This window comes from Grammomys surdaster, unplaced genomic scaffold, assembly GCF_004785775.1.
Source record: "Grammomys surdaster isolate TR1022 unplaced genomic scaffold, NIH_TR_1.0 166, whole genome shotgun sequence".
Taxonomy (NCBI): domain Eukaryota; kingdom Metazoa; phylum Chordata; class Mammalia; order Rodentia; family Muridae; genus Grammomys; species Grammomys surdaster.
Genome location: NW_021604614.1, coordinates 2,927,440 through 2,954,681, shown reverse-complemented (window position 1 = coordinate 2,954,681; position 27,242 = coordinate 2,927,440). Strand labels below are relative to the sequence as shown.

General features: G+C 49.1%; 2 protein-coding genes across 2 annotated transcripts in view; one reads left to right on the top strand and one right to left on the bottom strand.

The window, feature by feature from the left end:
* The window catches only part of Gtf2ird2b (GTF2I repeat domain containing 2B), a 33,526-nt gene extending 11,910 nt beyond the window's left edge, over positions 1-21,616 (top strand). The window contains exons 6-17 of the mRNA XM_028766214.1: positions 682-865; positions 1,306-1,334; positions 4,160-4,214; positions 4,839-4,882; positions 6,984-7,061; positions 10,237-10,293; positions 12,365-12,427; positions 14,724-14,801; positions 16,497-16,580; positions 17,462-17,645; positions 18,128-18,156; positions 19,626-21,616. Coding sequence (XP_028622047.1) covers positions 682-865; positions 1,306-1,334; positions 4,160-4,214; positions 4,839-4,882; positions 6,984-7,061; positions 10,237-10,293; positions 12,365-12,427; positions 14,724-14,801; positions 16,497-16,580; positions 17,462-17,645; positions 18,128-18,156; positions 19,626-21,247 — 2,507 coding nt within the window. The 3' untranslated portion in view covers positions 21,248-21,616. The remainder of the gene's footprint in view (positions 1-681; positions 866-1,305; positions 1,335-4,159; positions 4,215-4,838; positions 4,883-6,983; positions 7,062-10,236; positions 10,294-12,364; positions 12,428-14,723; positions 14,802-16,496; positions 16,581-17,461; positions 17,646-18,127; positions 18,157-19,625) is intronic.
* A 2,225-nt stretch (positions 21,617-23,841) lies between these two features.
* Positions 23,842-27,242, bottom strand: part of Ncf1 (neutrophil cytosolic factor 1) — an 8,548-nt gene continuing 5,147 nt past the window's right edge. Inside the window, exons 8-11 of the mRNA XM_028766019.1 lie at positions 26,575-26,692; positions 25,869-25,976; positions 25,216-25,361; positions 23,842-25,045 (exon numbers count right to left, since the gene is read on the bottom strand). Of these exons, the coding sequence (XP_028621852.1) occupies positions 24,927-25,045; positions 25,216-25,361; positions 25,869-25,976; positions 26,575-26,692 (491 nt within the window). The 3' untranslated portion in view covers positions 23,842-24,926. The remainder of the gene's footprint in view (positions 25,046-25,215; positions 25,362-25,868; positions 25,977-26,574; positions 26,693-27,242) is intronic.

Here is a 27,242-nt window from a genome sequence, read left to right as displayed (position 1 = left end):
ATATATATATATATATATATATATATATAAAATAAACATACGTTATCTCTCTGTGTATGTGTCTGTGTGTCTGTGTCTGTATGTATAATTGTGGCTTACAGGCTATGATCCAGCTAATTCAACAATGACTGTCTCCTGACAGAACGGTCAAGGATCTGGTAGTTGTTCAGCCCAGGGCTGGATGTCTTAGCTAGTCTTCAGTCTACACTGGAATTCCAACGAAGTAGGTTCTAGTATCAGTGAAGGAATGCCCCAGCAGCAGGACAGATGAACTTGCCAGTGAGAGTGAGGGCAAGCAGGCACCGTGCCAACGCTTCCTTTAAAGCTGTGACTGAGATTTACGGTGGGTCTTCATCTCACCTCAAATGATCCAGTCAAGAAAATCCTTCACAGTGTGCACAGTTGCTCGGGTCAGAGTTGATTCCTGATGCAGTCATGTTGACCATCAATGTCAGCCAAGAGGGATAGAGCCATCATGGCAGGGAAGACACAGCAATGGGCAAAGAAGGGGCAGGGCCAGGAGCAGGAAGCTGGCTGGTCACATCGCAGCCACACTCAGGAGGTGGAGAGAGAGCATACTCTGTGGTCTTCATGTATGTTCCAGCTGCATGTCCCTGTGTCTGTCACACTAGATGAAGCTGGCTGAGAGTGTCATCTACCATCTCTCACATCCTGTCCTAGGGAAAGCACTGGGGACAACAGCCATGGTCCCTGTTCCCTATGAGCAGATGCTTCAGGACAAGGCAGCTGTGGTGGTTCAGGGCCTTCCGGAAGGCCTGGCCTTCCAGCACCCTGACAATTACAGCCTTGCGACCCTGAAGTGGATTCTGGAGAACAGAGCAGGGATCTCATTCGTCATAAAGAGGTAATCTGCTCCATAGCCTCTGACAGCTCAGAGACAAGCTGGCTTCAGCCAAGCATGGTGGCACAGGTCTGCAATCCCAGAACCGGGGGACTGAGGCAGGAGAGTCACTGCAAGTTTGAGGCAAGCCCAAGTTACAGTGAGTTCAAGGACAGCCTGGGATATATACCAAAACCCTATCTTAAGAAAGGAAGGAAGGGAGGGAGAGAGGAAGGAAAGAAGGAAGGGAAAAGAAAGAAATGAAGGGAGGAAGAAGAAAGAAGGAAAGGGAAATGAAATTATCATGGTCTGGGGCCACAGCTGAGGTAGCTGAAGTAGATCACCCCCGGGCATATACCAGGCCCTGGGTTCTATGCCCAGCATTGCAAGAAAATGAAAGTGTTCACTGTGTATGACTGCTCTGCTTGTCTTCATGTTAGGTAATGGTGTTGGTTTTCTTGCAGACCTTTCCTAGGTACAGAGAACCAGCTGGGTAAGTAACAGATTCTGATCCTCAGTGGCTGCCTAGAACCACCAAAGCCATTCCACTATCGTAGTGATGATGCATGTTCTAATACACTCCTCCATTTTACTGCATCGATGAGGCAACCTGAGCTGGGGGTGTGCAGCTTGATGGTAGATCTCTTACCTTTAGGATTGCCCAGTGAGGGGCTAAGGGTGTGTGTTTGCTAGTACAGCACCTGCCTAGAATCCCTTAGTAAGTGGTTTGGAGCACAACTAAGTGGTAGAGCGCCTGCTTAGATCCGTTAGTGAGGTTCTAGACACATGGGTCAGGGGGAGAGAACTTGTCCAGTATCCCCTAGTGGGAGACTCAAGGCATAATGAGGTTCAATGGTAGAGTACCTGCCTAGAATCCCCCAGTGAGGGGCTGGGGGCGTGGCTCAGTGGTAGAGCCCCTGCCTAGAATCTTTCAGTGATGGGCTCTGGGCATCCCTCCATGGGAGAATAACATGCATGGGCCCCTAGGTTCTCTCATCAACACTAGAAAGGAGGAGAGGGAACAAACACCTATGGCACTTTGACACTTAAGGGCTAGGCAGATGTCCTGAACAGGAAGAGACAGCAGTCAGAGACTCCTCACACCCCAGGCTGGGGAGACTCTGTAGTGACAGCCACCTTGTCTTCCAGAGGCATGTGGGGATGTAGGGAGTAAGCTGGCGGTCTGTGAGTACCAGCCCTGCAAGGGTCGGAGTTACTGGATTTGAGGGCTCTAGGATTCATTCCTGTGTCTCTGAGACTCGGATCAAGGAGAAGGAATAATTCTGCTTAGGAAAAAGCCAGGAAAACAGTGACGCTGTTAGGATGTCAGAGTCATTCCCAAAGTTGGCACGGGGCTAGAAGAGCTGGCTTAGAAAGCTCCATGCCCATACGGCCCTCAGGACAATCAGAGACTCACTGGGGTGGTGGCCACTGCTGTAGAACCAGCCCTGGAGATGCAGAGGCAAGAGGTTCAGGAAGTAAGGCTAGCCTGAACCACGTACCAAATTCAAGACAGCCAAGGAGACATAGAGAAACCATGTTTAAAAAAAATTTAAAAATGAACAGTAACACCACCACCACAACAAAGGAATAAAGGGGGTGCCGTGATAGGCAGCACAGGGAGAGGATGGAGTTACAGAGGTGGGACCTGTGTGCCCCCATTGCTATGTACCTAAGCCTATATGATCCCCTTCCAGGCCTGTTTGTGGGGGTCTTTCTGAGGTCCTTGTCCTCCAGCTTTTGAGAGAGAACAGAGTCAAAGTCTAGTGTGGAGGTGCTCACTGCCATCCCAGCTCTTGAGAGGCTGAGGCAGCAAGGTTGAAAGTTCAAGACCAGCCTGAGCAAAACCTTGTCTCAATTTAAAAAAATAAATAAATCCAACGAAAGGACTGGAGAGATGCTCCAGCAGTTACTAACTCCTGCAGAAGACCAGGGCTCAGTTCCCAGCACCCACACAGCGGCTTACAAGTACCTGTTACTCCAGTTCCACAAGATCCACGCCTGCTTCTAGCTTCCAGGGGCACCAGGCATCCATGAGATAGACATACATTTAAGCATTTAAGATTTATATACATAAAAAGTTAAAACAAGCCTTTCTAAAAATCTAAAGAAAAAAATCTATGCTTTGATAGTCAAACGACAGGTGACCAGATGACTGTCACCGCAGAATAATTCCTATTTTCTTCCCAAATAACAGTCACACACAGCAGCAGCCGTTTAGTGGTTCTGTGATGACAGTGTTCCAGTGTCCCTCAGCCTGTGTGGGATGTCTGGTCTGGAACTCCAAAGTCCCTGGATGTCAAACTCCTTCTATGCAATGGAAAATACGGAGTTGTTTCGAATGAGGTCTGAGTTCACTCTGTGTGTCTTAATCCAGTCTAGCCCACTTTGAATATCCAATAACAGGGAGAGTGGTAAATGTGAGACTGGCCAGCATGGTAGCCAAAGGCTGTCATTCCAGTGCTGGGGAGGCTGAGGCAGGAGAATAACAGGTTTGAGGCCTGCGTGGGCCATAGAATGAGTTCCAAGCCAGCCGATGAGATGAGGTTGAAAACAACCGAAAGATCTGAGGGACGGAGGTCAGTGGCAGAGCGCTTGCCTAGTTCATGCAAGGCCCTGCCCCCCGTTCAATCCTCAGCACCAAAAATACAACTTAAAAATAATAATTTAGAAAAAGAAAAAGTCATAATCCAAATAAAAAAAGAAGTTTTAAAAACAAGAAGTTGCCCAGCAGTGATGGCACACGCCTTTAATCCCAGCACTTAGGAGGCAGAGGCAGGTGGATTTCTGAGTTCGAGGCCAGCCTGGTCTACAAAGTGAGTTCCAGGACAGCCAGGGCTACACAGAGAAACCCTGTCTTGAAAAACCAAACCAAAAAAAAAAAAAAAAAAGAATAATGACACAAACCTCTGTATGTCCAGGACCTTGGGTGTTTGTTTGTTTGAGACTTGCTTCAGCCTGTGCTGAGCACCTGGAGTTGGGAACCATTGGATGTGGAGGGTCTGCTACTCACCTGTCCTCACTGTTTCCATGAAGGCCACTTTAGTGACTCACTCAGGTGACCCAGCTGGTGACTGGCTAGGCTGGAGTCCTCACCTACATTCCAGGCACTGTCTGTCCAGCATCACGGTAGTCCACCTGCTGCTGTAATAAGCAGAGCTGGTGTTGACCGGCCTCCTTCCTGGCTAGCATTTCTGTGATGGCCTTTAGTTGAGAATTCTCTTTCCTCTGTTTGCTTTCAAATGATGTGTCCTTGAATGTGAGTCGTGTTCCACGGTGCTGAGAGACACTAACCTGCACCGTTCTGTTCTTGCACAGGTGGTCTTGGGATGGTGACAGATGCCGAGAGGCCGGCAGTACCACCAAATGACAGGTAAAAAAAAAAGTAATAAATAAATCGGTAATTAATAAAGGCACATAAGAATAAAACAGGAATCGTGAGTGACAGAGCCTTGTGATCTCAGGAGAGGGGAGGCAAGAAGGTCAGGAGTTCAAGGTCATCCTTGGCTACACAGGGAGTGTGAGGATAGCCCACATGAGATCTTGTGTCAAGAAGAAAGAAGGAAGGGGGATAGCTAATGAGGGTAGAGAAATGGTTCTGCACTTAAGATCCATCGCTGCTTTTCCAGAAGATTCCAGTATGGTTCCCAGCACCCATGTCAGGCGGTTTACACCTCCTTGTAACTGAGTTACAGGGGACCTGACACCCTCCCTAATCTCCATAGGCACAAGGAACACACATGGTATACATGAATACGTGCAACAAAACACTTGACATGTTAAAAAAATGTTCCTATTTATTTAGTGTTTTTTGTTTGCTTTTGACCCAGGGTTTCTCTGTGTAGCCCTGGCTGTCCTGGAACTCACTCTGTAGACCAGGCTGGTCTCGAACTCAGAGATCCACCTGCCCCTGCCTCCCAAGTGCTGGGATAACAGCTGTGTGCAATCATGCCCAGCTCCACCCTAATTCTTGACCTGGGTTTCCTTCTCCTTGCAGCTATGGTCCCGTCAGTGTGAAGACTGAGCCCATTGAAGATTCTGGTAGGTAAACTGATGCTTCCACCATCAAATGTTTAGCAGGCTATCTTCTGACTGATGTGCTTATAAAAACGACTAATAAGTATTTAACCATAACAAGGATCATATTTGCAGAATGCTAGATAAGTACTGCTTATCTGAAATGCTTGGTCCCAGCAGTTCATTAGTCCCTGAGATGGCTCAGCAGGCAAGGACACTGGCCTAATGACCTGAATTCAAGCCCCAGGATCTACATCCTGGAAGAGGAGAACCAACTCTCACAACCTGCCCTCTGCCCTCCACACACCACCTGCCATGGCGTGTGTATACACATGCATACACCACACACAGAAAGGTAAATGAGTGAGGGGCAGGATGGCTAAGCTTTTAAGAGGACTTCATGCAGGGGACCTGGGTTTGGTTCCCGGCACCCACATGGTGGCTCACAACCATATGTAACTCCAGTTCCAAGGACTCAGGGCACCACTTGAAAGAAAAGAAAAGAAAAAAATTCAGATAAAATAAATAAAGTTTGACTCCAAAAGCATCTTCAGTTTTGAAATTTGTCAGATTTGGGATATTTTTTTTTTCTGAGGCAGAGTCTGGCTATACAGTACAGGTTTAAAATGTGAGATTACAGGGCTGGAGGGATGGCTCAGTGATTAAAAGTACTGGCTGCTCTTCCAGAGGTCCTGAGTTAAGTTCTCCCATACCCACATGATGGGTCACAGTGGTTCTCTTCTGGTGTACAGACATACACATGCATAAAAAAAAAAAAAAACCCATGCCGGGCAGTGGTGGCGCATGCCTTTAATCCCAGCACTTGGGAGGCAGAGGCAGGCAGATTTCTGAGTTCGAGGCCGGCCTGGTCTACAGAGTGAGTTCCAGGACAGCCAGGACTAAACAGAAAAACCCTTTTTCGAAAAACCAAAAAAAAAAAAAAAAAAAACCACCCACCTATGTAAATATATATATATTTATATAAATATATGTAAATATATACATATATATGTGTATACATACATACATATGTTTGTATATGTGTATATATATATGGGATTACATGTGTGAGCCACTACATACAGTCTTTGTGTGTCCATTGAGTGTGCATATGTAAGTGTGCACACATCTGTGTGTACTGAAGCCAGAATAAGGCATTGGGTGACCTCCTCTGTCACTCCAGCATGACATCCATGCTATCCATGGATACAGAGTCTCTCCCTAAACCTGAGACTCATGTTTTTTGTGGTCTAGACTGGAAGCCTTGAAGACCCAGCAATCCTCCTGCCTCTGTTCCATTTGGAACTGGGATTACAAGTGTGGGGGGACACCTGGCTCACTTTGTGGGTGCTGGGTCATGAACTTAAGCCTTCATAACAGCATAACACATCCTCTTAGCCACTTGCCCGTATCTCCAGCCCCCATAAAGCTCTGGGGTGTTTGGTTTTTAAATCCTCTGACCATCCAAGGCACAAGCCAAAGACATTGTGACTGGAGAAGCACCTGTCTCCATTGTTAACCAGGAAAGAGTTGAGGGTTGAAAGCCGAGTTGGATACTTGGAGTCTGTGGATGCATACTCCACAGCTCAGTTCTGCTCAGCCATGATACGTGGCTCATTCTTCCTCTTGACTTTGCTTCTCCAAAGCTGTCACTCCAGTTTGGTCTTGCATGATCCCCACGGGGCCATTGCTAACAGTGTTTCCCAGGGATGCACTGGGGGGTAGTGGGACCTTTGAGAGGTGGAGGGAAATCTTCACGTCACTGACACATGTCCCTGCAGACTGGCCTCCAGTTTACTGTTAATTAGCCACAGAGGAGTTTATTTTTAAGACTCAGTTCTTAAGACGAGGAGGCCCTTGCTAGCCTGGAACTTGCCATGCCGATGAGGCTAGCCTTGAACTCCCAGAGATGCACTTGCCTCAGTGTCTGACATGCTCAGAGTAAAGGCATGCTTCATCACACCCTGCTTCAAAGGGAATCTTGAACAGTTGATTCTTCTGCTTCGGCCTCTACCTCCTACATGCTGGGATGACAGGCTTGTGCCACCATTCACACCAAAGGAGATGTTCAGTCAGCTGGCTGTGCTTCCCTGACCCCTAACTGTGGTCTCTGTTGCCCACCCAGGCACATCACCAAAGGCAGCAGCCGTGCTAATCAAGACAGAGTCAGAAGATCCGAATTACCATCCATGTAACGTGCAAGGTAATGTGGTTCCGGTTCCTTCCCAAGCAGAGTGGTAATCACTCATCCAAGAGCTGAGAAAGAGGAGTGAAGGGGACAGGAGGATGGCCCAGTGGGGAAGAGCACTTGCTGAGCAAGCCTGAGGACCTGAGTTCAGGTCCTAGCACCCACAGAAAAAGCTTGCCATGGCCGCAGGTCGGCACTGGTGGGACCAGAGACAGATGGGTCTCTGCAGCTTGCTGACCTAGCTCCTGTCTCCAGGATCCGGATATGGTTGCAAGGGATGGAACAGGACACCGGATATCCTCTTCCAGCCTGTGCACACAGACACTGCACCCACACACATGTATGAATATACCACACACACCACACAAAGCCAGAGCTACAGATGCATGCGTGCTGACCTAGACCAGCGAGCTGCCTTTCAAATTACACTATGAATGGAATTCATCTTAAATACAGTGGGGCATTTGTGGGGCACAGCTGTAATCTCAGCGCTCAGAAAGTAAAGGCAGAAGAATCTCAAGTTCCTGGTCATCCCTGACTTCTGTCTTGGTCATTGTTCTATTGCTGTGAAGAGACACTGTGACCATGGCAACTCTTATAAAGGAAAGCATTCAGTTGGGGCTGGCTTACAGTTCAGAGGCTTACTAGTCCCTTGTTGTCATGGCAGGAAACGTGGCGTTACACGGGCAAATATGATGCTGAAGAGGTACATACAGATCCACAGGCAGCACAACTCAAGAGTGACACTGGCTCCTTTGAGCTTCTGAAACCTCAAAGCCCATCCCACCCCCATGACACATGTTCTCCAACAAGGCCACACCCACTTCAACAAGGCCACACCTCCCATAATGACTCCCAGTGAGTCTGTGGGGGCCATTTTCATTCAAACCACCATAACTATCTAGAAAATTCAAGCCTGGGCTACATGAGACTCTATCTCAGAAATTAAGAAACCCAGGCTGAAGAGATGGCTCAGTGGTTTAGAGTACTGGATGCTCTTCCAGAGGACCTGAGTTTAATTCCCAGCATACACATGGTGGCTAACAATTGTTTGTAACTACAGATTCAGGAGATCCAACATCCTCACACAGACATACATGCAGACAAACCACCAACTGCCATGAAATAAAAATAATATATATATTTTAATGTAAGAAAAGCTTCTCAGAGTGTCATCCTGCATACAGTCATGGATCGATGACATAATGCAGTTTACTGAGCCAAGCCAGCAGTTTGTAAAGGACAAATTCAGCTGATTAAAGAGGCACCAAACCTCAAAGAAAGACTTCCAGGGTTGGAAAGATGGTTCCGTGGCCAAGAGCACTGTCTACTCTTCCAGAGGTCCTGGGTTCAATTCCTAGCACTGACATGGCAGCTCACAACTGTCTTTCACTGTAGTCCTATGGGATCTGATTCCCTTTTCTGGCGTGTAGATATACCTGCAGACAAAACTTCCATATACATTGTCTTAGGGTTTCTATTGCTGCATCAAAACACCATGACTAAAAAGCAAGTTGGGGAGGAAAGGGTTCATTTGGCTTACACTTCCACATTGCTGTTCATCACTCAAGGAAGTCAGGACAGGAACTCAAGCAGGGCAGGAACCTGGAGGCAGGAGCTGATGCAGGGGCCGTGGAGGGGTGCTGCTTACTGGCTCGCTCCTCATGGCTTGCTCAGCCTGCTTTCTTAGAGAACCCAGGACGACCAGCCCACGGATGGCACCACCCACCATGGGCTGGGCCCTCCCCTATCAATCACTAATTGAGAAGATGCCTTTTAGCTGGATCTCATGGAGGCGTTTCTTAAACGGAGATTCGTTCCTCTCTGATGACTCTAGCTTCCGTCAGGTTGACATAAAACCAGCCAGTACAGACATTAAACAGACAACTGAATGTAGAAGATTGCTGTGGCCACAGCAATAGGATTGCTGTGACAGGATCCACTGGCTTCCGTGTGACACTGATCCGTATTTCCTATAACTAACACTGCTGTGGTGGCTGAGCACACCCCCCCCCCACCGTCCTGGGCACTACTGAACAGTGAGGTGAGACGTCATGAAGTAGTCCGGCCCATACGCCTTGGGCTCTTTCCTTCCCTCTGCCTAAAAAGCTTGCTATTTCTAAATTAAGATAATTCCAAGATACACTTTTTTTTCCACAACAACAACAAAACTAGAGCACTTCCAAGAAGACCCATGGGTAACGTGCCTGCCCCCAAACATCCCCAGCACCCGCATAGTCTAAGGAAAGAACCAGCTTCTACAACCTGACCTCTGACCTCCTCATATGTACTGTGGCACCCCCCCACATTAGCATACACAGAATAGATAAATGAATTTTGGTTTGGCTTGGTTTGGTTTTTTGAGACAAGGTTTCTCTGTGTAGCCCTGGCTGTCCTAGAACTCACTCTGTAGACCTGGCTGGCCTAGAACTTGGAGATCTGCCTGCACCTGCCTCCCGAGTACTGGGATTAAAGGCGTGTGCCCCCACAGCCCTGCTAAAAACAATGTTTTAGAGATAGAAAACAAAAAGGACTTTGTAGTGGTGCAAGTGATTTGGGGACCCCAGGTTTCTGTAACTCCTCTTTTTTATTTATTTGTTTGTTTGTTTGTTTGTTTATTTAGAGACAGAGTCTTATGTAGCCCAGGCTTGCTCCAAACTTACTGTGTCCTAGAAGATGATCTTGAACTCTTGATCCTCCTGCCTCCACCTTCTGAGTGCTGGGGTTGTGTGGTGCTGGGGGTGTGGCTCCCAGGACTTTCTACTGAGCCACATCTCCGTTCTTAAAATGCTTCCGTTGCAGTCAGTGGCTTCTTTGCTTTATTCAAAACGTATTATTACTTTTTTTTCTTTTTTTGGTTTTCTGAGACAGGGTTTCTCTGTGTAGCTCTGGCTGTCCTGGAACTCATTCTGTAGACCAGGCTGGCCTCGAACTCAGAAATCCGCCAGCCTCTGCCTCCCAAGTGCTGGGATTAAAGGCGTGCGCCACCACCGCCCGGCGTATTATTACATTTTAAATTTACTTATTGATGGGGAAAGGAGGGAACGCCATGGTACGGGTCCCAGGACTCAAACTCGGTTTTTCAGTCTTGGCTGCAAGCGCCTTTACCCGCTGAGCCATCTCGGCAGCCCCAGTGACTTCTGTGTATCGTGTTTGGTGCCGAGCTGTAGCCTGCTTACTCTCCTTTCAGGAAGCCAGCATTCTTCCGCCAGCAGTGATGTCATCGAAATGGAACTACCTTCTGAAGGTTAGAAAATGAAGCGCCTCCTCCCCTTAAATGCGGGGGAAATAGAGAAGGCGGCCTCCTGGCACGTCTGTCTTAGGAAGCCGCATTAGGGGCTTTGAGTAAATTCAGTAAGTGGGAACCCCACACCGGGCTGCCCACCGTGGCCTTACCACACTAGGTCTTTTTGTTTGCTGGCAGAGGATGTGGGTAGCCCAGGTTGGCGCTCACCGTGTAGCTGCTAGCCTCAGACGTGCAGCATCCTCTCCGCCTGCACTTGTGGGAGGACAGCGTGGCAGCCCGCAGCTGGCCTTTCTGCCCTTTCGGTTTTGGGTTTTTTGTTTGTTTATTTGGTTGGTTTGCTTGGTTTGGTTTTTTAAGACAGGGTCTCACTCTGTAGCCCTGGCCAGCCTGGAACTCACTCTTTAGACCAGGCTGGCATCAAACTCACACAGATCCCCCCCCTCCCACACACACACCCACCCACCTCTGCCTCCCAAGTGCTGGGATTAAAGGCCTGCACAATCACACTCGACCTTCTTTTTTTTAGAAGACAGGCTTTGGACATAGTTCAGGCCGGCTGGCGTCAAAGTTGAAACCCCCTGCCTCAACTTCCTTACAGTTGGGCATTAGGATCATAGACCACCATATCCTCTCTCTGTCTCTGTCTCTGTCTCTCTCTCTCTGTCTCTCTCTGTCTCTGTGTATGTGTGTGTCTCTCTCTCTTTTAATCCTAGTAATTCATTTTTTAAAATTCATTTTATTTTTAGTTGTGTGTGTGCATGTCTGTTCACCTGAGTTCAGGTACAAACAGAGGGTAGAAAGGTATCAGATCCCCTGCAGTTGGAGTTACTGCCAGTTGTGAGCCTCCCACCATGGGTGTTAGGGAGTAAACTCTGGTGTTACCCAAAAACAAAAAGAGCGTTTTATTTATTTATTTATTTATTTATTTATTTATTTATTTATTTAATGTATGTGAGCGCTCTATCTGCATGTACACCTCCATGCCAGAAGAGGGCATCAGATCCCTTTATGTGGAGATTCAACTCAGGACCTCTGAAAGAACAACCAATGCTCTTAACTGCTGAGCCATCTCTCCAGCCCCTCCAAATGTGTTCTTAACAACTGAATCATCTCAGCCAGGCAGGTGGTGCCCTGTGCCTTTAATCCCAGCACTCAGGAGGCATGGATAGGCAGATCTACGTGAGTTCAAGGGCAGCCTGGTCTATAGAAGGTGTTCCAGGACAGCCAGGGCTACACAGAGAAACCCTGCCTTGAAAAACCAAAACAAGTGAGTCACCTCTCCAGCAGCCCCTCCCCACCCCATAGTAGTCACTCACAAAGTTAAGAAGCACTGTGACCATGTGGAATGCCGCTGCCCTAGTAGAGGACTCAGTGTCCACGAGCATGAACAGCTCTAGATTGTTTGGTAATATGTGGACGTTTCTATCTCCCCTCATCCCTTATAGGAGAATCCCATGTGAAATCATGTTTACTTCTGTGGAGACAAGGTCTGATGTAGCCTAGGCTAGCCATAGACTTCCTTGTGTACACAGGATAACTTCTGTCTTCTGATCTTTATGCACCGCTAAGGATGGGGTTTGTACATGCTGGACACATGCTCTACCAACTAAGCCGGTCCCCCAGGCTGAATCATACATGTGCCTAATGATTATCTGTTACAAAATTAAATGCACTGTGTGTTTAGTATGTTCAAAGCATATGTAGAATTTCAAAACCAGGGGCTGGAGAGATGGCTCAGCAGTTATGACCACTTGCTGATCTCCCAGAGGTCCTGAGTTCAGTTCCCAGCGCCCACGTAGCTGCTTAAACTCCAGTTCTAGGAGATCCAACATCTTTTCGTGACCTCTTCGTGAATTGCAACCACCTAGTATGCGTACAAATGTGAGCAAACATCCATATACATAAAATAAACCTGAAAAATTCTAAAACGAGGCCATCCTGGACTACAAAGTTGAGCCCTCGCCTCAAAACAAAACCCCAGCATGAAGATAATTTGGAACTGGGGACAGTAAACTGTGGGAACCCGAGAATTCTTAATAATGAATGTCATTTTGGATGTTCTCTTTCTAAGAGTCTACTCCGATGGTCTCTTCAGAGACCAGTGAGGATCCTGAGGCTGAGGTGAAAACGGAAGGTGAGTCACCCAAACGCTGGTGATTGTCACATGGTCAGGGTGGCTTTCCATACGGCTCTCGCTACTTCTGAAATGATTATTGTATGTGTGATTAGAACCAGTGTGTTCACATTCATGCATGTGTTGGAGAAGAATGAGCCATAGGCTCATATGTGTGAATGCTTGGTCCCCAGCTGATGGAGCTGTTCGGGAAGGATTAGGAGGTGTGGCCTTGGTGATGGAGATGTGTCCCTGGGGGTGGGCCTGTTCAAAAGCCCACACCATTCCCAGCGAGCTCTCTCTGCCTTCTGTTCATGGATCAAGATGTGGGCTCTCAGCTACTGCTCTAGCACTGTGCCTGCCTGCCTGCCGCCATGATGGTCATGGACTTTAACCCTCTGGAACCATAAGCCTAATAAACCCTTCCTTCTATAAGTTGCCTTGGCAACAGTGTCTTATCACAGCAACACAAAAGTAACTAAGACAGATGACCATGTGTCGATGCATGTGGGAGTCAGGGCATCTTTGTGGGGTCACTTCTCTCCTTCCTTCCACCTTGATATGTCTGGGGACCAAACTCAGGTCACCAGCTTTGCAGAAAACATACCATTACCTACTGAGCCTTCTCACTGGCCTGCAAATAGAAATATAATTAGCCCCTCTCTTTAACCACAGTTAGAATTAATGCTTGAGGGTTTGGTTGGTGGGGGACACAGTATGGTGTCCACATCCTCTATTTATGAAAAGCCAGCGAGGCTACTTGGAGCCCTGGGTCCTGATAGTGTTACCTTTACAATGGGACTAAAAGGTTTAGTGATGACAGCTGTCTCCTTAATGGGTAAGCCGCAACAATCAATCATTTTTGAAGATGTCACCATGTATTTCATTAAGCAAAAATGGGCTAGCCTAACACTCACTCAGAAGGCTCTGTATGATGCAGTGGAGGAAGGCCTTGCACAAGTGGCTTGTCTGGGGCTATCTCCAAACCAACTCTCATTGCCAAGCTCGGAAAGAGGCGGAGTTCACTCAGTCAAAGGAAGCCCTTGGCAGTGGAGGTTGGAAAGGAGGCTTCACAGGGCACCTCTAAGAGCTAAGAAAATATGCTTTGTGAGCCAAAAGAACAGCACGTACAATGAAAGCAAACATCCCTCCAAGTCAGCTGAGAAGACAGGAAGAGATTAACTCCCCACCTGTCAACATCGACCTGCCAAGGAAGGCGATTCAAGAGCCAGATCGAATGATATCCAGTGCACTTCCTCTTTTTCTGTAGTTGTGTGTATTTCCTCAGGAGCACTGCTTTTCAGCTCCTTCAGTTGGATGCAAATAAATGCAGGTGGGATGACGGAGGATCCGAGGGTGGGATGAAGGAGGATCCAAGGGTGGGATGACCTCCCTCTCCTTGATCATCCTGTTCAGCTGCAGAGTACAGCATCAGTGGATGCCATCCATCTGGCATGTTAGGGACTGTCACAGTGTTGCAACAACGTACTGAATTAATGGGACTGCAGGCAGGACAGTTGTGGCACACATTTGTAACCCCAGCACTTAGGAGGCAGAGGCAGGAAGATCTGAGTTCAAGACCAGGCTGGTCTAGAGATCTGATTCTAGGACAGTCTGGACTACACAGAGAAACCATATCTTGAAAGGAAAAAAAAAAACACACAAAGAGGCTGCAGAGATGGCTTAGCCATTGAGAACAATTCTTGACCTTCCAGAGGACCTGAATTTGGCTCCCATGTCCTGTGGCTCACAACCACCTCTAACTCCAGCGCCAGGGATCTGATCTCCTCTTCTGGCCTCTCTGTGTTCACATGCACACATCCAAACAGAGACACGCTCATACACATAAATAAAAAAGACATTTTTTCTAAGAAAATTAGCAACTTAAGGGAGGAACTTCTCTTGTGGCTCACAGTTTGAGGAGAGACAGTCTTTCGCGGTGTAGCAGGTATGGTAGCCAGAGCGCGAGGCGGCTGGTCACACTGCATCCACAGTCAGGAAGCAGATTGATGCTGGTGCCTAGCTTGCTTTCTTCTTTTTGTTTAGTCTGGGCCCCCAGAACATGGAGTGGAGCCCCCAAAACATCAGGATGAGGCTTCCCTCCTCAGTGTAAACTGTGGAAGCATGCTCACAGACATGTGCAGTCACGCTGACCTTGAAGGTCAACTATCCTTGAGCACCACATACTGTGCTCACTGCACTGGGGGAGGGGAGGGAGGCAGTATCCAGACTGCACTTCTCATTAAGTAACACTTGGGTATTTCTTTAGCGACGTGCTGATTTTCTGGTCACTCTAACTCTTTTCTTTGCTCTTAAGGAAATGCAAATCCATCCAACATTGTAAACTCTGCGGCAGGTGTTGAAGATCTTAGGATCATACAGGTGACAGTCCCAGGTGGGGACATGCACTTACTGCCTTCATCATTTGTATCACATTTTTCTTTCTTTTTTTTTTTTTGTAAAGATTGCTTTCCTTTATTTATGTGTATGTGTGTGTGAGAATCGGCCATGTGAGTGCAGTGAGTGTGGTGCCCAGACGAGGGCACTAGATCCCTTGAAGCTGCCCTGAAACTGGCTCTGTAGACCAGGCTGGCCTTGAACTCAGAGATCAACCTGCCTCTGCCTCCCAAGTGCTGGGAGACTGTTGTTTAAAAATTACCTATTTAAGTTTTAAGACAGGGTCCCACTCTGTATCCCTGGCTGGCCTGGAACTCACTATGTAGACAGGCTGCCCTCTAACTACAGAGATCTGCCTGCCTCTCCCCCCTGAATGCCAGGAGGTATGGACCACACCAAGCTTCTAAAAACTGTTTTTAATTAGAGCTGCGCATGGTGGTGCATGTCTTTAGTCCCAGCACTCGGGAGGCCGAGGCAGGTGGATCTCACCCTGGTCTACAGAGTGAGTTCCAGGACAGCCAGGGCTACACAGAGAAACCTTGTCTTGAAAAAGCAAGAAACAAAATAAAACAAGATTTTATTTTTTTAAGATTTATTTATTTATTTTATGCATATGAATATACCACCATTGCTGTCTTCAGACACACCAGAAGAGGGCACCAGGCCCCATTACAGATGGTTGTGAGCCACCATGTGGTTGCTGGGAATTGAACTCAGGACCTCTGGAAGAGCAGTCGGTGCTCTTAACTGCTGAGCCATCTCTCCAGCCCTAAAACATGATTTTAATTAAAAAATTAATTTTAGCCGTGCGGTAGTGGTGCACGCCTTTAATCCCAGCACTTGGGAGGCAGAGGCAGGCAGATTTCTGAGTTCAAGGCCAGTCTGGTCTACAGAGTGAGTTCCAGGACAGCCAGGGTTATACAGAGAAACCCTGTCTCGAAAAACCAAAATAAATATTTAAAAAATTTTTTAAAATTAATTTTAAAGTGTTTAAAGATATTCCCCCTAGCCCTAGCCTCATTTCTTGTCATATTGGAAGGGCTGAGGTTTGCATTACAGTGTTGAAGGCAGTGATGGAGATACGCACCCTGGTCCTGCTCAGCTCTGAACATGTTCCTCAAGCATGAGCAGTGGCTGGGGACAGATGAAGGCTGAGAGGGACTGCTGCTCTTGCAGAGGACCCAGGTTCTGTTCCCATCCTATGCCCGCTCACAACCACCTGAAGCTCCAGGAGATCCCATGTCTTCATCCAACCCCCATGGGTGCTTGCACGTGTGTGGCACACACATAAGTACAAGTAAAAAAAAATTAAAGTAGGGCTGGAGAGATGGCTCAGCGGTTGAGAGCACTGGCTGCTCTTCCAGAGGTCCTGAGTTCCGATCCCACCAACCACATGGTGGCTCACAACCATCTGTACTGAGATCTGATGCCTTCTCCTGCTGTGCATGAGGACAGCTGTAACATACTCATATTAAAGATTTAAAACATTTTTTAGAAGTATTATGGGGTATATTTCTATGGGGTTGTCAAAATCATCGTCTGTAACAGCTTCCGTTTCGTGTATTTCCCAAATGCTTACTTACTGTGCTCTGATAAGACGGGTAAACTGTCAACAGGCATTCTGCTAATACGTGTCTTGAATGGAAAAAAAATGTATTAATGAGCGGGCTTTGCATCTTCCCATTGTCTGCAGATAATGAGAAGGAGAGGCTGTCAGGCCTCGAAAAAATTAAGCAGCTTCGAGAACAAGTGAACGACCTCTTCAGCCGCAAGTTTGGTACGCTTCTGTTGTTGGCACACATCCAAAACACTGGCGTTCGCATTTGTTATAATGTTCAGTGTGTGTTGGAGGGGCATGCACATGTGAAGACAGTGTCCCTGGAGGCCAGAAGGGGGCGCCAGAGCCCTCGGAGCTGGAGTTACAGGCAGTTGTGAGCTGCCCGACATGGGAGTGCAAACTCAGTCCAAAAAAGCAAGGAAGAGCAGCAAGTGCTCTTAACTGCTGAGCCATCTCTCCAGCCCCACACCTCCAAAATTTATAAACATTACCCCTCTGCCCCTTTATGAAGTACCAAACTTTGAAAGTACTCTAGTCCTGTTATAATCTCTGGCCAAAATATCTTTTCTTTTTACTTGTTTATTTTTGAGACAGGCTGTGGCTGTAGAATGTAGGCCAGTCTTGAATTCAATCAATATATTCTGGAAAAGTGTCAGATTACAGGCCCATGCCCTTTTGGGTGGTTCAAAAGTCTCCATGGAGTGGGCAGTTCTTGAACTTTTGATCCTCCTGCTTTAGCCCCCTGAGTAGCTAAACTCAGTAGGATTCTGGGCCTATGTTACCAGATTCAACACAGTCATTGTTGGGTTTGGAGACAGCATGTCACTGTGTTGCCCCAGCTGACGTCAAACACTTAGATTCCAGTGATATTACCTCTCTCAGCTACTCAAGTAGCAGGGACTACAGGTGTGTGCCTCCAGGTCCAGCTCAAATGTTGACATTAAAGACAAAGCACGCACAGCCTGGCATGTGATCCAAGCATTTAAGAGACTAAGGCAGGAAGCTTGCTTTGAATTCAAGTCCGTAGACCCTGACTCAAAAATAACTTTGGAAAAGTAAGGCCCAGAGTCATCCAGTTTACACCGCACCTCTCATCACAGGGGAGGCGATCGGAGTGGACTTCCCCGTGAAGGTTCCCTACAGGAAAATCACCTTCAACCCCGGCTGTGTGGTGATCGACGGCATGCCCCCGGGGGTGGTGTTCAAAGCCCCTGGGTACCTCGAGATCAGTTCCATGAAAAGGATCTTGGATGCTGCAGACTTCATCAAATTCACCGTCATTAGGTGAGTGAGCCCCAGCTCCCCTTGAGAACAAGCTGGAGATGGACAGCTGCCTAGTGAGTGGCTCAGGAGCTCAGCCAGGAGGCTGGCAGGATGGGGAGGGGCTGGGCTTTATCTCAAAGTCAAGATGCCCCAAGGCGGTCCTCTCTCTTTGCTTCTGCAGCTGTGCCTCTGGCCCTGTCCCACTTATTATTTTTATTATAACTATTTATGAGGGGCTTGTCATGGCACGCGTGTGAGGACAGCTTGTGGGAGTCAGTTCTTTCCTTCTACCACATGGGCCCCAGAGATTGAACTCAGGCCTCAGGTTTGGCAGCAAGCATCCTCACCCAACGAGCTGTCTCACTGACCAGTGTGGGGTTCCCCCCTGAGCCTCACTTCCCAGTTTGCCTAGGACTGTGTTGACACCACCAGAAGTGTGGAGACACAGCTAGCTGGGCCGAATGAAAGCAGACTTCCCCTCTTCCTCCCGTGTCTCCCCGCAGACCACTTCCTGGACTTGAACTCAGTAATGGTGAGTATTTTGAGGAGCAAGAACATGGAAGGACACAGTGCTTTGCTTTGTGTCGTGTCATGGTGGGCACTTACACAGGGTCCTCCCACCTGCAGCCTGGAGCCTTCCAGATGTGCTGGTTTGGTTTGGCTTGTTGCAGGCTGGTGACAGTGACCAAGGTCTCACACAAGCTAGGCAAGCACTCTACCTTTGACCTATATCTGAAGTCCTATTTACCTTTTGTTTTAGTTCTCTTTTGTTTGTTGGTTTTTATTATTGTTACTCTCAATGTGCAGCTCTGCCTAGTCTGGAAACTCCCAGAGATCCACCTGCCTCTGCTTCCTGTTGGCTGGGATTACAGGTACGCACAACCACACCCAGTTATCTGGTGTTTTGAGACAGTGTCTCACTCCTTCAGTTCCAGACACTTGCCTATAATTTATTATGTAGCCCAGGCTGGCTTCTAACTCACAGAAATCATCTTGCTTCTGCCTCCCAAGTGCTAGGTTACACACTCATGACACCATACCTGGTTTCATGTGGCATTAGGTATTAAAGTCTGGGGGGCGGGACTTCATGCATAGTATGCCAGCACTCTGTCACACCTCCAACCCCCAACTACAACTTCTTAAGATAAATTTTCCTATTTGTGCTTTCAGGAACTGTTCCGCTTAACTTTATGTTGGCTTCAAACACCTACACATGGAGCTAGGCATGCTGTCTCAGGGCTGTAATCCCAGCACTAGGGATTGCATGAGTTGTAGGCTAGCCTGGTCTACAGAGTGAGGCCTTGTCTCAAAAAAGCCAAAACAAACAAACTCAATTCACTCCCCCCAACACATGCACACTTAACCATACTGAGTTAGGTAGGGGTCTGAATCTACTCTGGCTCTTTTGAGATCTATATGATAAGTCATATATTTCCTTTGCTTGGTCCCCTTTTTAATATTTCAAACCTCTCTTGGAAGTTAAGCAAGGTATCACACAGCTATAATCCCAGCTCTGAGGAAACTGTGGCAAGGGTCCCACTAGAAATTCAGGGCCAGCCTGAGCTACAGAATAAGGCAGTCTCAAAAACAAAATAACAACAACAAAACAAAACAAAGCAAAGCAAAACAAAACAAAACAAAAAAACAGTGAACAAGCTGGGCATGGTAGTCCATGCCTTTGATCTTAGCACTCAGGAGGCAGAGACGTGGATCTGTGAGTTTGAGGCCAGCCTCGTTACATAGTAAGTTCCAGGACAACCGGGGCTGTGTAGAGACACCCTGTCTTTAAAACAAAACAAAAATGCCAGAGAGAAGCTGGACATGGTGGCATATGCCAACCATCTCACATTTAGGAGGTGGAGTTAGGATCAAAAAGCCAAGGTCATTGTTGGCTCCCTAGTAAGTTTGAGGCTCGCTGGGGTATCAGGACACCCACTCTCAAAAATAAAACAGGGCAAGGGCTAGGGAGTTGTCAAGTCACCATTCCATGTCTCTATCAAGTGGGGAAACGGAAGATAGACCAGGAGGGCCGCGTGTTTCAAGAAAAGTGGGAGCGAGCATATTTCTTCGTGGAGGTGCAGAACATCCCCACGTGTTTGATCTGCAAGCAGAGCGTGTCAGTGTCCAAGGAGTACAACCTGCGCCGCCACTACCAGACCAACCACAGCCGGCACTACGACCAGTACTCGGGGCAGGCGCGGGAAGAGAAGCTTCGAGAGCTGAAAAAGGGACTGCGGAAGTATCTCCTGGGGGCCTCGGAGATCGTGTGTCCTGAGCAAACATTCTTGAATGCAAGTCCGCCCACGAACCCCGTGCAGCCGGTGGAAGAGGTGGCCGGGAGCTTATGGGAGAAGTTACGACAGAAAATCCGCTCGTTTGTGGCGTACTCCATAGCCATCGATGAGATTACGGATATCAATGACACCACCCAGCTGGCCATCTTCATCCGCGGCGTCGACGATAACTTCGACGTGTCCGAGGAACTTTTGGACACTGTGCCCATGACAGGTGCCAAATCCGGGAATGAGATATTCCTGCGCGTGGAGAAGAGTCTCAAGAGGTTCAACATCGATTGGTCCAAGCTGGTGAGTGTGGCCTCCACGGGCACGCCGGCCATGGTGGATGCCAACAGCGGGCTGGTGACGAAGCTCAGAGCCAGGGCAGCCTCATGTTGCAAGGGAGCCGACCTCAAGTCCATGCGCTGTATCATTCACCCCGAGTGGCTGTGCGCCCAGAAGTTAAGGATGGGCCACGTCATGGACGTGGTGGTAGACTCGGTGAACTGGATCTGCTCCCGTGGCCTGAACCACGGCGACTTCACGACACTGCTCTACGAGCTGGACAGTCAGTATGGCAGCCTACTGTACCACACGGCCCTCAAATGGCTGGGCCGAGGGCTGGTCCTCAGGAGGTTCTTCGAATCCTTGGAGGAAATAGACTCCTTCATGTCTTCCCGGGGCAAACCTGTGCCCCAGCTCAGCTCTCAGGACTGGATCCTGGACCTGGCCTTCCTAGTGGACATGACAACGCACCTCAATACACTGGATGCCTCCCTCCAAGGCCATTCACAGATCGTGACCCAGATGTATGATTTCATCCGGGCCTTCCTAGCGAAACTGTGCCTCTGGGAGACGCATCTGGCCAGGAACAACCTGGCCCACTTCCCCACACTGAAATCGGTTTCCCGGAGTGAGAGCGACGGGCTCAACTACATCCCCAAGATCGTAGAACTGAAGGCCGAGTTCCAGAAGCGCCTGACGGATTTCAAATCGTGTGAGAGCGAGCTGTCCCTGTTCAGCTCCCCATTCTCCATCAAGGTTGACAGCGTGCGCGAGGAGCTCCAGATGGAGGTGATCGACCTGCAGTGCAACACGGTGCTGAGGACCAAGTACGACAAGGTGGGCATCCCGGACTTCTACAAGCACCTCTGGAGCAGTTACCCCAGATACAGGAGCCACTGTGCCAAGATGCTGTCCATGTTCAGCAGCACCCACATCTGCGAACAGCTCTTCTCCATCATGAAGCTGAGCAAGAAGGACGCGCAGTGGGGCTCGGCGCTCCCGGGAGCGGAGGGCGGGAGCCCGCCATCCGAGTACCGGGGAGGCCAAGGCAGGAGGATCTGAGTTTGAGTTTGAGGTCAGCCTGGCTCCCTATCAAGACCCCATTTCAATAAAGAGAAATTGCTGGAAGAGAAAAGGAAGGAAATCTGGCCATTCCTCTATGTGGAGACCCAGAACGTTCCAGACCTAATAGGCTGTGAGACCAGAACAACAGACTGTTAAACCCCTCGGTTTAATAAAAACAATGTTCCCTTTCCCCCCACTTTGAGTTGGAATCCTAATTTACACATCACACTTGTTCGGGTGACCTTTGTAGTTCGGTTCAGTAAAGCCGGTAACTGTTGTAGGTCCAGTTGTTGGCTCCCCTTGGCTTCGCTGAGCTGTGCCACTCACCCAGGCTGTACCGTTTGAATAAACCCACTGTGAAAGCTGTGTGTGTTTGTCGAGGGGTGTGCACACATACAGGTGTCTCTGCATGTTCCCAGCCTATGCCCTGTGGTCTGGTAAGCTTCCAAGTTTAAGGAAAATCAATCGTCTAGAGACATTGTCCCATATTCTAGAATTCTGAGGTATTCTGCATGCCTGGAGCTAGACCGGTCAGGACTGAAATGGAAAATCCAGAGTAACACAGGATCTAACAGTCAGGTAAGTTGAGGCTTAAAGGCCACCTCCTTCTTCCTCTTCCCTCTTCCTCTCTTCCTCCCTCCTCCTTCCTCTTCCCTCCTTCCTCTCTCCTCCTCTTCACTCTTCCTCTGTCCTCCTTTCTTCCTCTGTCCCTCTCCCTCCTCCTCTTTCAAGACAGGATCTTGTTATGCAGACCAGACTGACCTAGAAATCCAGATCCTCCTGCCTCAGCCTCCAGCGATCTGAGATTACAGGAATACTCCATGACATCTGTGCATTCCTTCTCTACCCTGTAATGTGATGTGAGACCCTGTGGGGGCTAACAAGTACTGCCACTGTGGAGAGGATGGCATATAGTGTGTTCTTCAGTAACCATGGCAATGTGATGTCTGTGGAGTTACGTGGCCTGATAAATGGGACGGAGACTGGAGCTTGTTCTTAATTTGTTGCTGTTTCTTCAGGCCAGGCATTGATGTCTTCCAGTCAAAGGACTGGGGGAGAAATGGCCCAGACAAATCCAACTCAGAGGACACACCCATCTAACTGGGGTGCATCCAGTTCACAAACCTTAAAATATGGCCCCCAACTAGCCAGGCATGGTGCACGAGCCTTTAATCCCAGCACCCAGGAGGCAGGTGGGTTTCTGAGTTCAAGGCCAGCTTGGTCTACTGAGAGAATTCCAGGACAGCCTGGGCTACACAGAGAAATCCTGTCTTGAAAAAGAGGAGAAGGAGTAGAGGGGGAGGGTGGAGGGGGAGAAAAAAAGAAAAGAAAGAAAATGTGCCCCCCCCCAAAAAAATGTGTCCAAGCTGGTGTAGTCCCAAATGACCTCTGCCTGCTTCCTGATAGATTTATCCCAAGTAAACTGCCTGTATTTCCTGGGCTGTGGATTCCTGTCTCTGATTCTCAAGCCCAGAGACACTGGAGTAAGGCCAGCACTGTATGTTCACTCAGAGAGACTGATGATCAGCAGACAGTGACGCCCCAACAAGCTGGCAGCCATGGGTGTGGCCCTTGCTCCCTCCTTGGCTTCCCGGCACACACAGGCCCTTGGGCAGCCTCCCTGGCCAGCACAGGGCAGGAAAGAAACACTAAGGCTGCTAAAGGCAACATCAGCAAGATCAGAAATTTCGGCAAACAACTGTGGGGTAAGGATGTGCACGGCTGAAATTCTAGCACTCAAGGATGGAAACAGGATGATGGGGAGCTCATGGTCATCTGCCAGCACCTAGGGAGTTAGAGGCCAGCCTGATGGACATGGAGTCCTGAGTCAGTGTGTGCACATGCGCACGCGCGCACACACACACACACACACCTGTCCCCATAAAGGGGGGACATCTCAGCAGGACTTCACTTTAAAAAACAAACAACAAAACTAAAAATGGTGCACACTTGGAATTCAGGGTTCATTCAGAAGCCCGAGGCAGGAGGATCAAGGACAGCCCGGGATACGTTGCAGCGAGACCTATTTTCCAAGAAGAAACATGGTGAAAATATTTCCTCTCTGGAGCAACTGGAATGCCAGGCCTGCAATGCCAGGCCGTCGTCTTTTGCAAGATGTGTGGCTTCATTTTGCACCATGGCTTCTGATTTAATTAGGGTTTCTATTGCTGAGATAAAACATCACAATCAAAAGCAAGCAGAAAAGAAAGAGTTTTATTTGGCTTATACTTCCATTGCTGTTCTCACTGCAAAAAGTCAGGACGGGAACTCAAGCAGGGCAGGAACCTGGAGGCAGGAGCTGATGCAGAGGCCATGGAGGGGTGCTACTTACTGACTTGCTCAGTCTTATAGAACCCTGGACCACCAGCCCAGGGATGGTGCCACCCACCATGGTTGGGCTGGGCCTTCCCCCAAAGACTCACTGAGAAAATGCTTTACAGTTGGATCTTATGGAGGCATTTTTCTCTCTTTAAAAAATTGTTTTCAATGTGTATTTATTTTTATTTTGTGTGCATTGATGTTTTGTGTTCATATATGTCTGTGTGAGGGTGTCAGATCCCCTAAAACCGGAGATACAGGCAGATGTGAGCCACCCTATAGATGCTGGAAATTGAACCCCAGACCTCTGGAAAGCAGCCAGTGCTCTTAACCACCGGGCCATTTTTCCAGCCCCATGGAGGCATCTTCTCAAATAAGGTTCCCTCCCTTAGATGACACCAGCTTGGGTCAAGTTGACGTAAGACCAGCCAGCAGTCATTGCATTTGAGGATAGAAATACCAGCAAGGTCTTAGAGGCATGAACGCAATGAAAGTAACTAATGACGTTATCCACTAATGACGGCTGCTTTCCGTCACAACTCCAAAGACTCCCTATCCCAAGGTTACGTTGTGGGATGGGGTGGTTTGAGACAGGATCTCACACTGGAGCTAAATCTGATCTCAAATTCCCTACATGGCCCAAGCTGACCTTGAACCTAAGAGCAGTTCTCTTGACTCTTGGCTCTGAGATTACAGACGCAAGCCTTGGCTAGACCGTTCAGAGGCTGGAACACTGACACGCCCAATTATGGGATGCTGGGAATGGAAGCCAGGGCCTGGTGCATTCTAGTCAAGCACTCTATCAACTAGACAACATCCTGAGCCCCTAGGACAGTGCTTCACAACCTTCCGAATGCTGTGACCCTTAATACAGTTAGTTCCCAAAGTTGTGGGGACCCCCAATCATAAAATTATTTTTATTGCTACTTCATAACTGTCATTTCGTTACTTTTATGACTCGTAATATAAACATCTATAAAAAATAATATCTGTGTTTTCTAATGGTCTTAGGCAACCTCTGTGAAAATCTTTCGACACCCTTTCCAAAGGGGTCACAGCCAACAGGTTGAGAAACACTTTCCCAGGGCGTTCCTAAGGCACTTGGCCTTCTGCAAACTTGTCTGTGGCAGAAGGCCAGCAGGTAATCAGACTTTTTTTTGTTCCTGCAAACTCCCCTGAGCAGCGCTCAGTGCCTCCTCTTGTCCTAGTAATACCTCTGGAGAGAACCCCAGTCCTGTCTTTCGCTGCAGAGTCTCAGTCCACTCCAAACATTAAGGCGGGGGAGGAGCCTCTGACCCGAGGCTATAGACAAGTATATACAGGAATATACAAGGGACTCGCCTAGGGCCTATGTCCTTTATACTGCGGACGCTAGCTTCCTCTTGGTGCTCTCTGTGCAGCGGTGCAGGATGAGGTCCGAGCTGGGCCGCGGAGGCACCGCGGGCTGTGGTTTGGCGCTCTGAGTCGATGGATTGTCTGCAAATCAAAGCCAGGACCATCAGACACCCAAGCATCCCAGTTGTAAGCCGCTTGCACTTTCTCGTCATGATCCCATCCTTAGGTCTCGACCCGCCCCTTGGACCCAGGGGCCCTAAGAACTCACCTCTCCGCCCTGCAGCCCCAGCCTCGCCCCCTCCGGCGCTCACCCTTTGCGCCAACCGCGGTCTGCGGCCCGGGTCTCGCTGGGCGTCTGCGCTGCTGCAGGAATCGGACGCTGTTGCGACGATAGGTGTCCTGGCTGAGGCGCTTCCGAGAACGCTGGTGGATGCTCTGTGCGTTGCGGATGGTCGACCTGGCCCAACAGGGATGCAGGTGTCAGTGACCCGGAGTCGCTGCCCCCGGGGCACGGGTGGACACTCCTGAAACCCTAAGCCTGGCTAGAGAAAGTAGGAGACTAGGACAACCTGAGATCCTATGCCTGGCCTCAGCAAGTGAGTTCAGAGGGACTGGCACTCCTCAGGTCCTAAGCATATATTTAACAATTGAAGTAGAGGCAAGGGGACCTGCAGGAGCTGTGGGGGGTGGGGGCATTACGGATCCCACCCAGTCTCAGAGCCCAGGACCGTTTCCCATACCCACTTTGGCCATCAACATGACCCTTGCTCTGGGACTGCCCCCAAGGACTCTAAACATCTGCGGGCACCTCTCTAGGTCTGTCCCTGACCTTCCTTCCCCTCCATCGCTGTGTCTGCCACCTCCAACAACAGCGAAGGCACAGCACTAAACCTGGTAGGTACCTACCCAGCCAGAAACCTCCTCAGGTCTCCCCCCAGGCCTGCCCCATCAGGACCCGTCTCACCTGCGAGGTGGTGCCCCGCGGCTTCTGATCTGTCGCTGGGCCTGGCTTATCTCCTCCCCAGCCTTCTGCAGATACATGGATGGGAAGTAGCCGGTGATATCCCCTTTCCTGCAAGATAGGTCACACTGGAGGCTCAGGCAGTCAGCTGGAGGCCTTCAAAATGCCTCACCCATGAGGACCAATGCAAGCTTAGAGATTTCAAACATCCACATCCAAAAGGCCAAACTTTCCTCATCTGTATCAACCCAACCTTTGCACGCCCCAGCCCTCCTGTCCAAGTCTGGGCAAGGGAAAGAAGCTAGACGTGTATCTTGCAGGTGTATACTGTGACACCTTTAAGAGTCTAAGTGTCTCTGGGCGATGGTGGCTGATACCTTTAATCCCAGCACTCTGGAGGCAGGGATAGGCAGGTCTCTGTGAGTTCGAGGCCAGCCTGGTCTACAAAGTGAGTGCCAGGACAGCCAAGACTGCACAGAGAAACCTTGTCTGGAAAAACAAAAACAAGCCAAACAAAATAGACGAATCATTTTTCCTTATCGTTTTTTTTTTAATTTTGTTTGTTTGATTGTGGAAAGTCGGAGATGAAACTCAGTGGTTAAGGGGGACAGACGACTCCAGAATCACACAGCCAAGTCAGCTCAGAGCCCAAGTAAGGTCTCCCAAACCCACTAAGATAGATGTGTGCGGGGGCGGGGGTGTCGCCTACCTGACCACCCACCAGCCATCCAGGAGCTTATGAATGACATCGATGGTTTCACCCTCAGACAGGGACACCTCGTCCTCTTCAACAGCAGCGTACGCTTTGATGCTTACATACGGTTCACCTGGTCCGTGGAGGGAGCAGCCAGTGAGGTGAGGGTCTACCCAGCTCTCAGCTTCCTCCAACTGTCTAGCCACTACCACAAGCACACAACCCGCTCCTCAGTGCCCTCAGAGAGATTATTCCTTCTCGGTTTCCCTTTCTAAGTTTTTAAAAGATAATCTTTTATACACTGTAAGGATAGGACCAAGGGCTTGTAACGTGAAGTGAAAGTTCTCTACTGTGGAGCCACGCCCCCAGCCCCTCCCTGGGGGATTCTAGTGGTTACTCTACTGTTGAACCAAGCCACAGTCCCTCACTGGAGGATTACAGGCAGATACTCTACCACTGAGCCACGCCCCCAGCCCCTCACTGGGGGATTCTAGGCAGGGGCTCTACCACTGAGCCACGCCCCCAGCTCCTCACTGGGGGATTCTAGGCAGGGGCTCTACCACTGAGCCACACCCCCAACCCCTCACTGGGGGATTCTAGGCAGGGGCTCTACCACTGAGCCACGTCCCCAGCCCCTCCCTGGGGATTCTAGGCAGGGGCTCTTCCACTGAGCCACGCCCCCA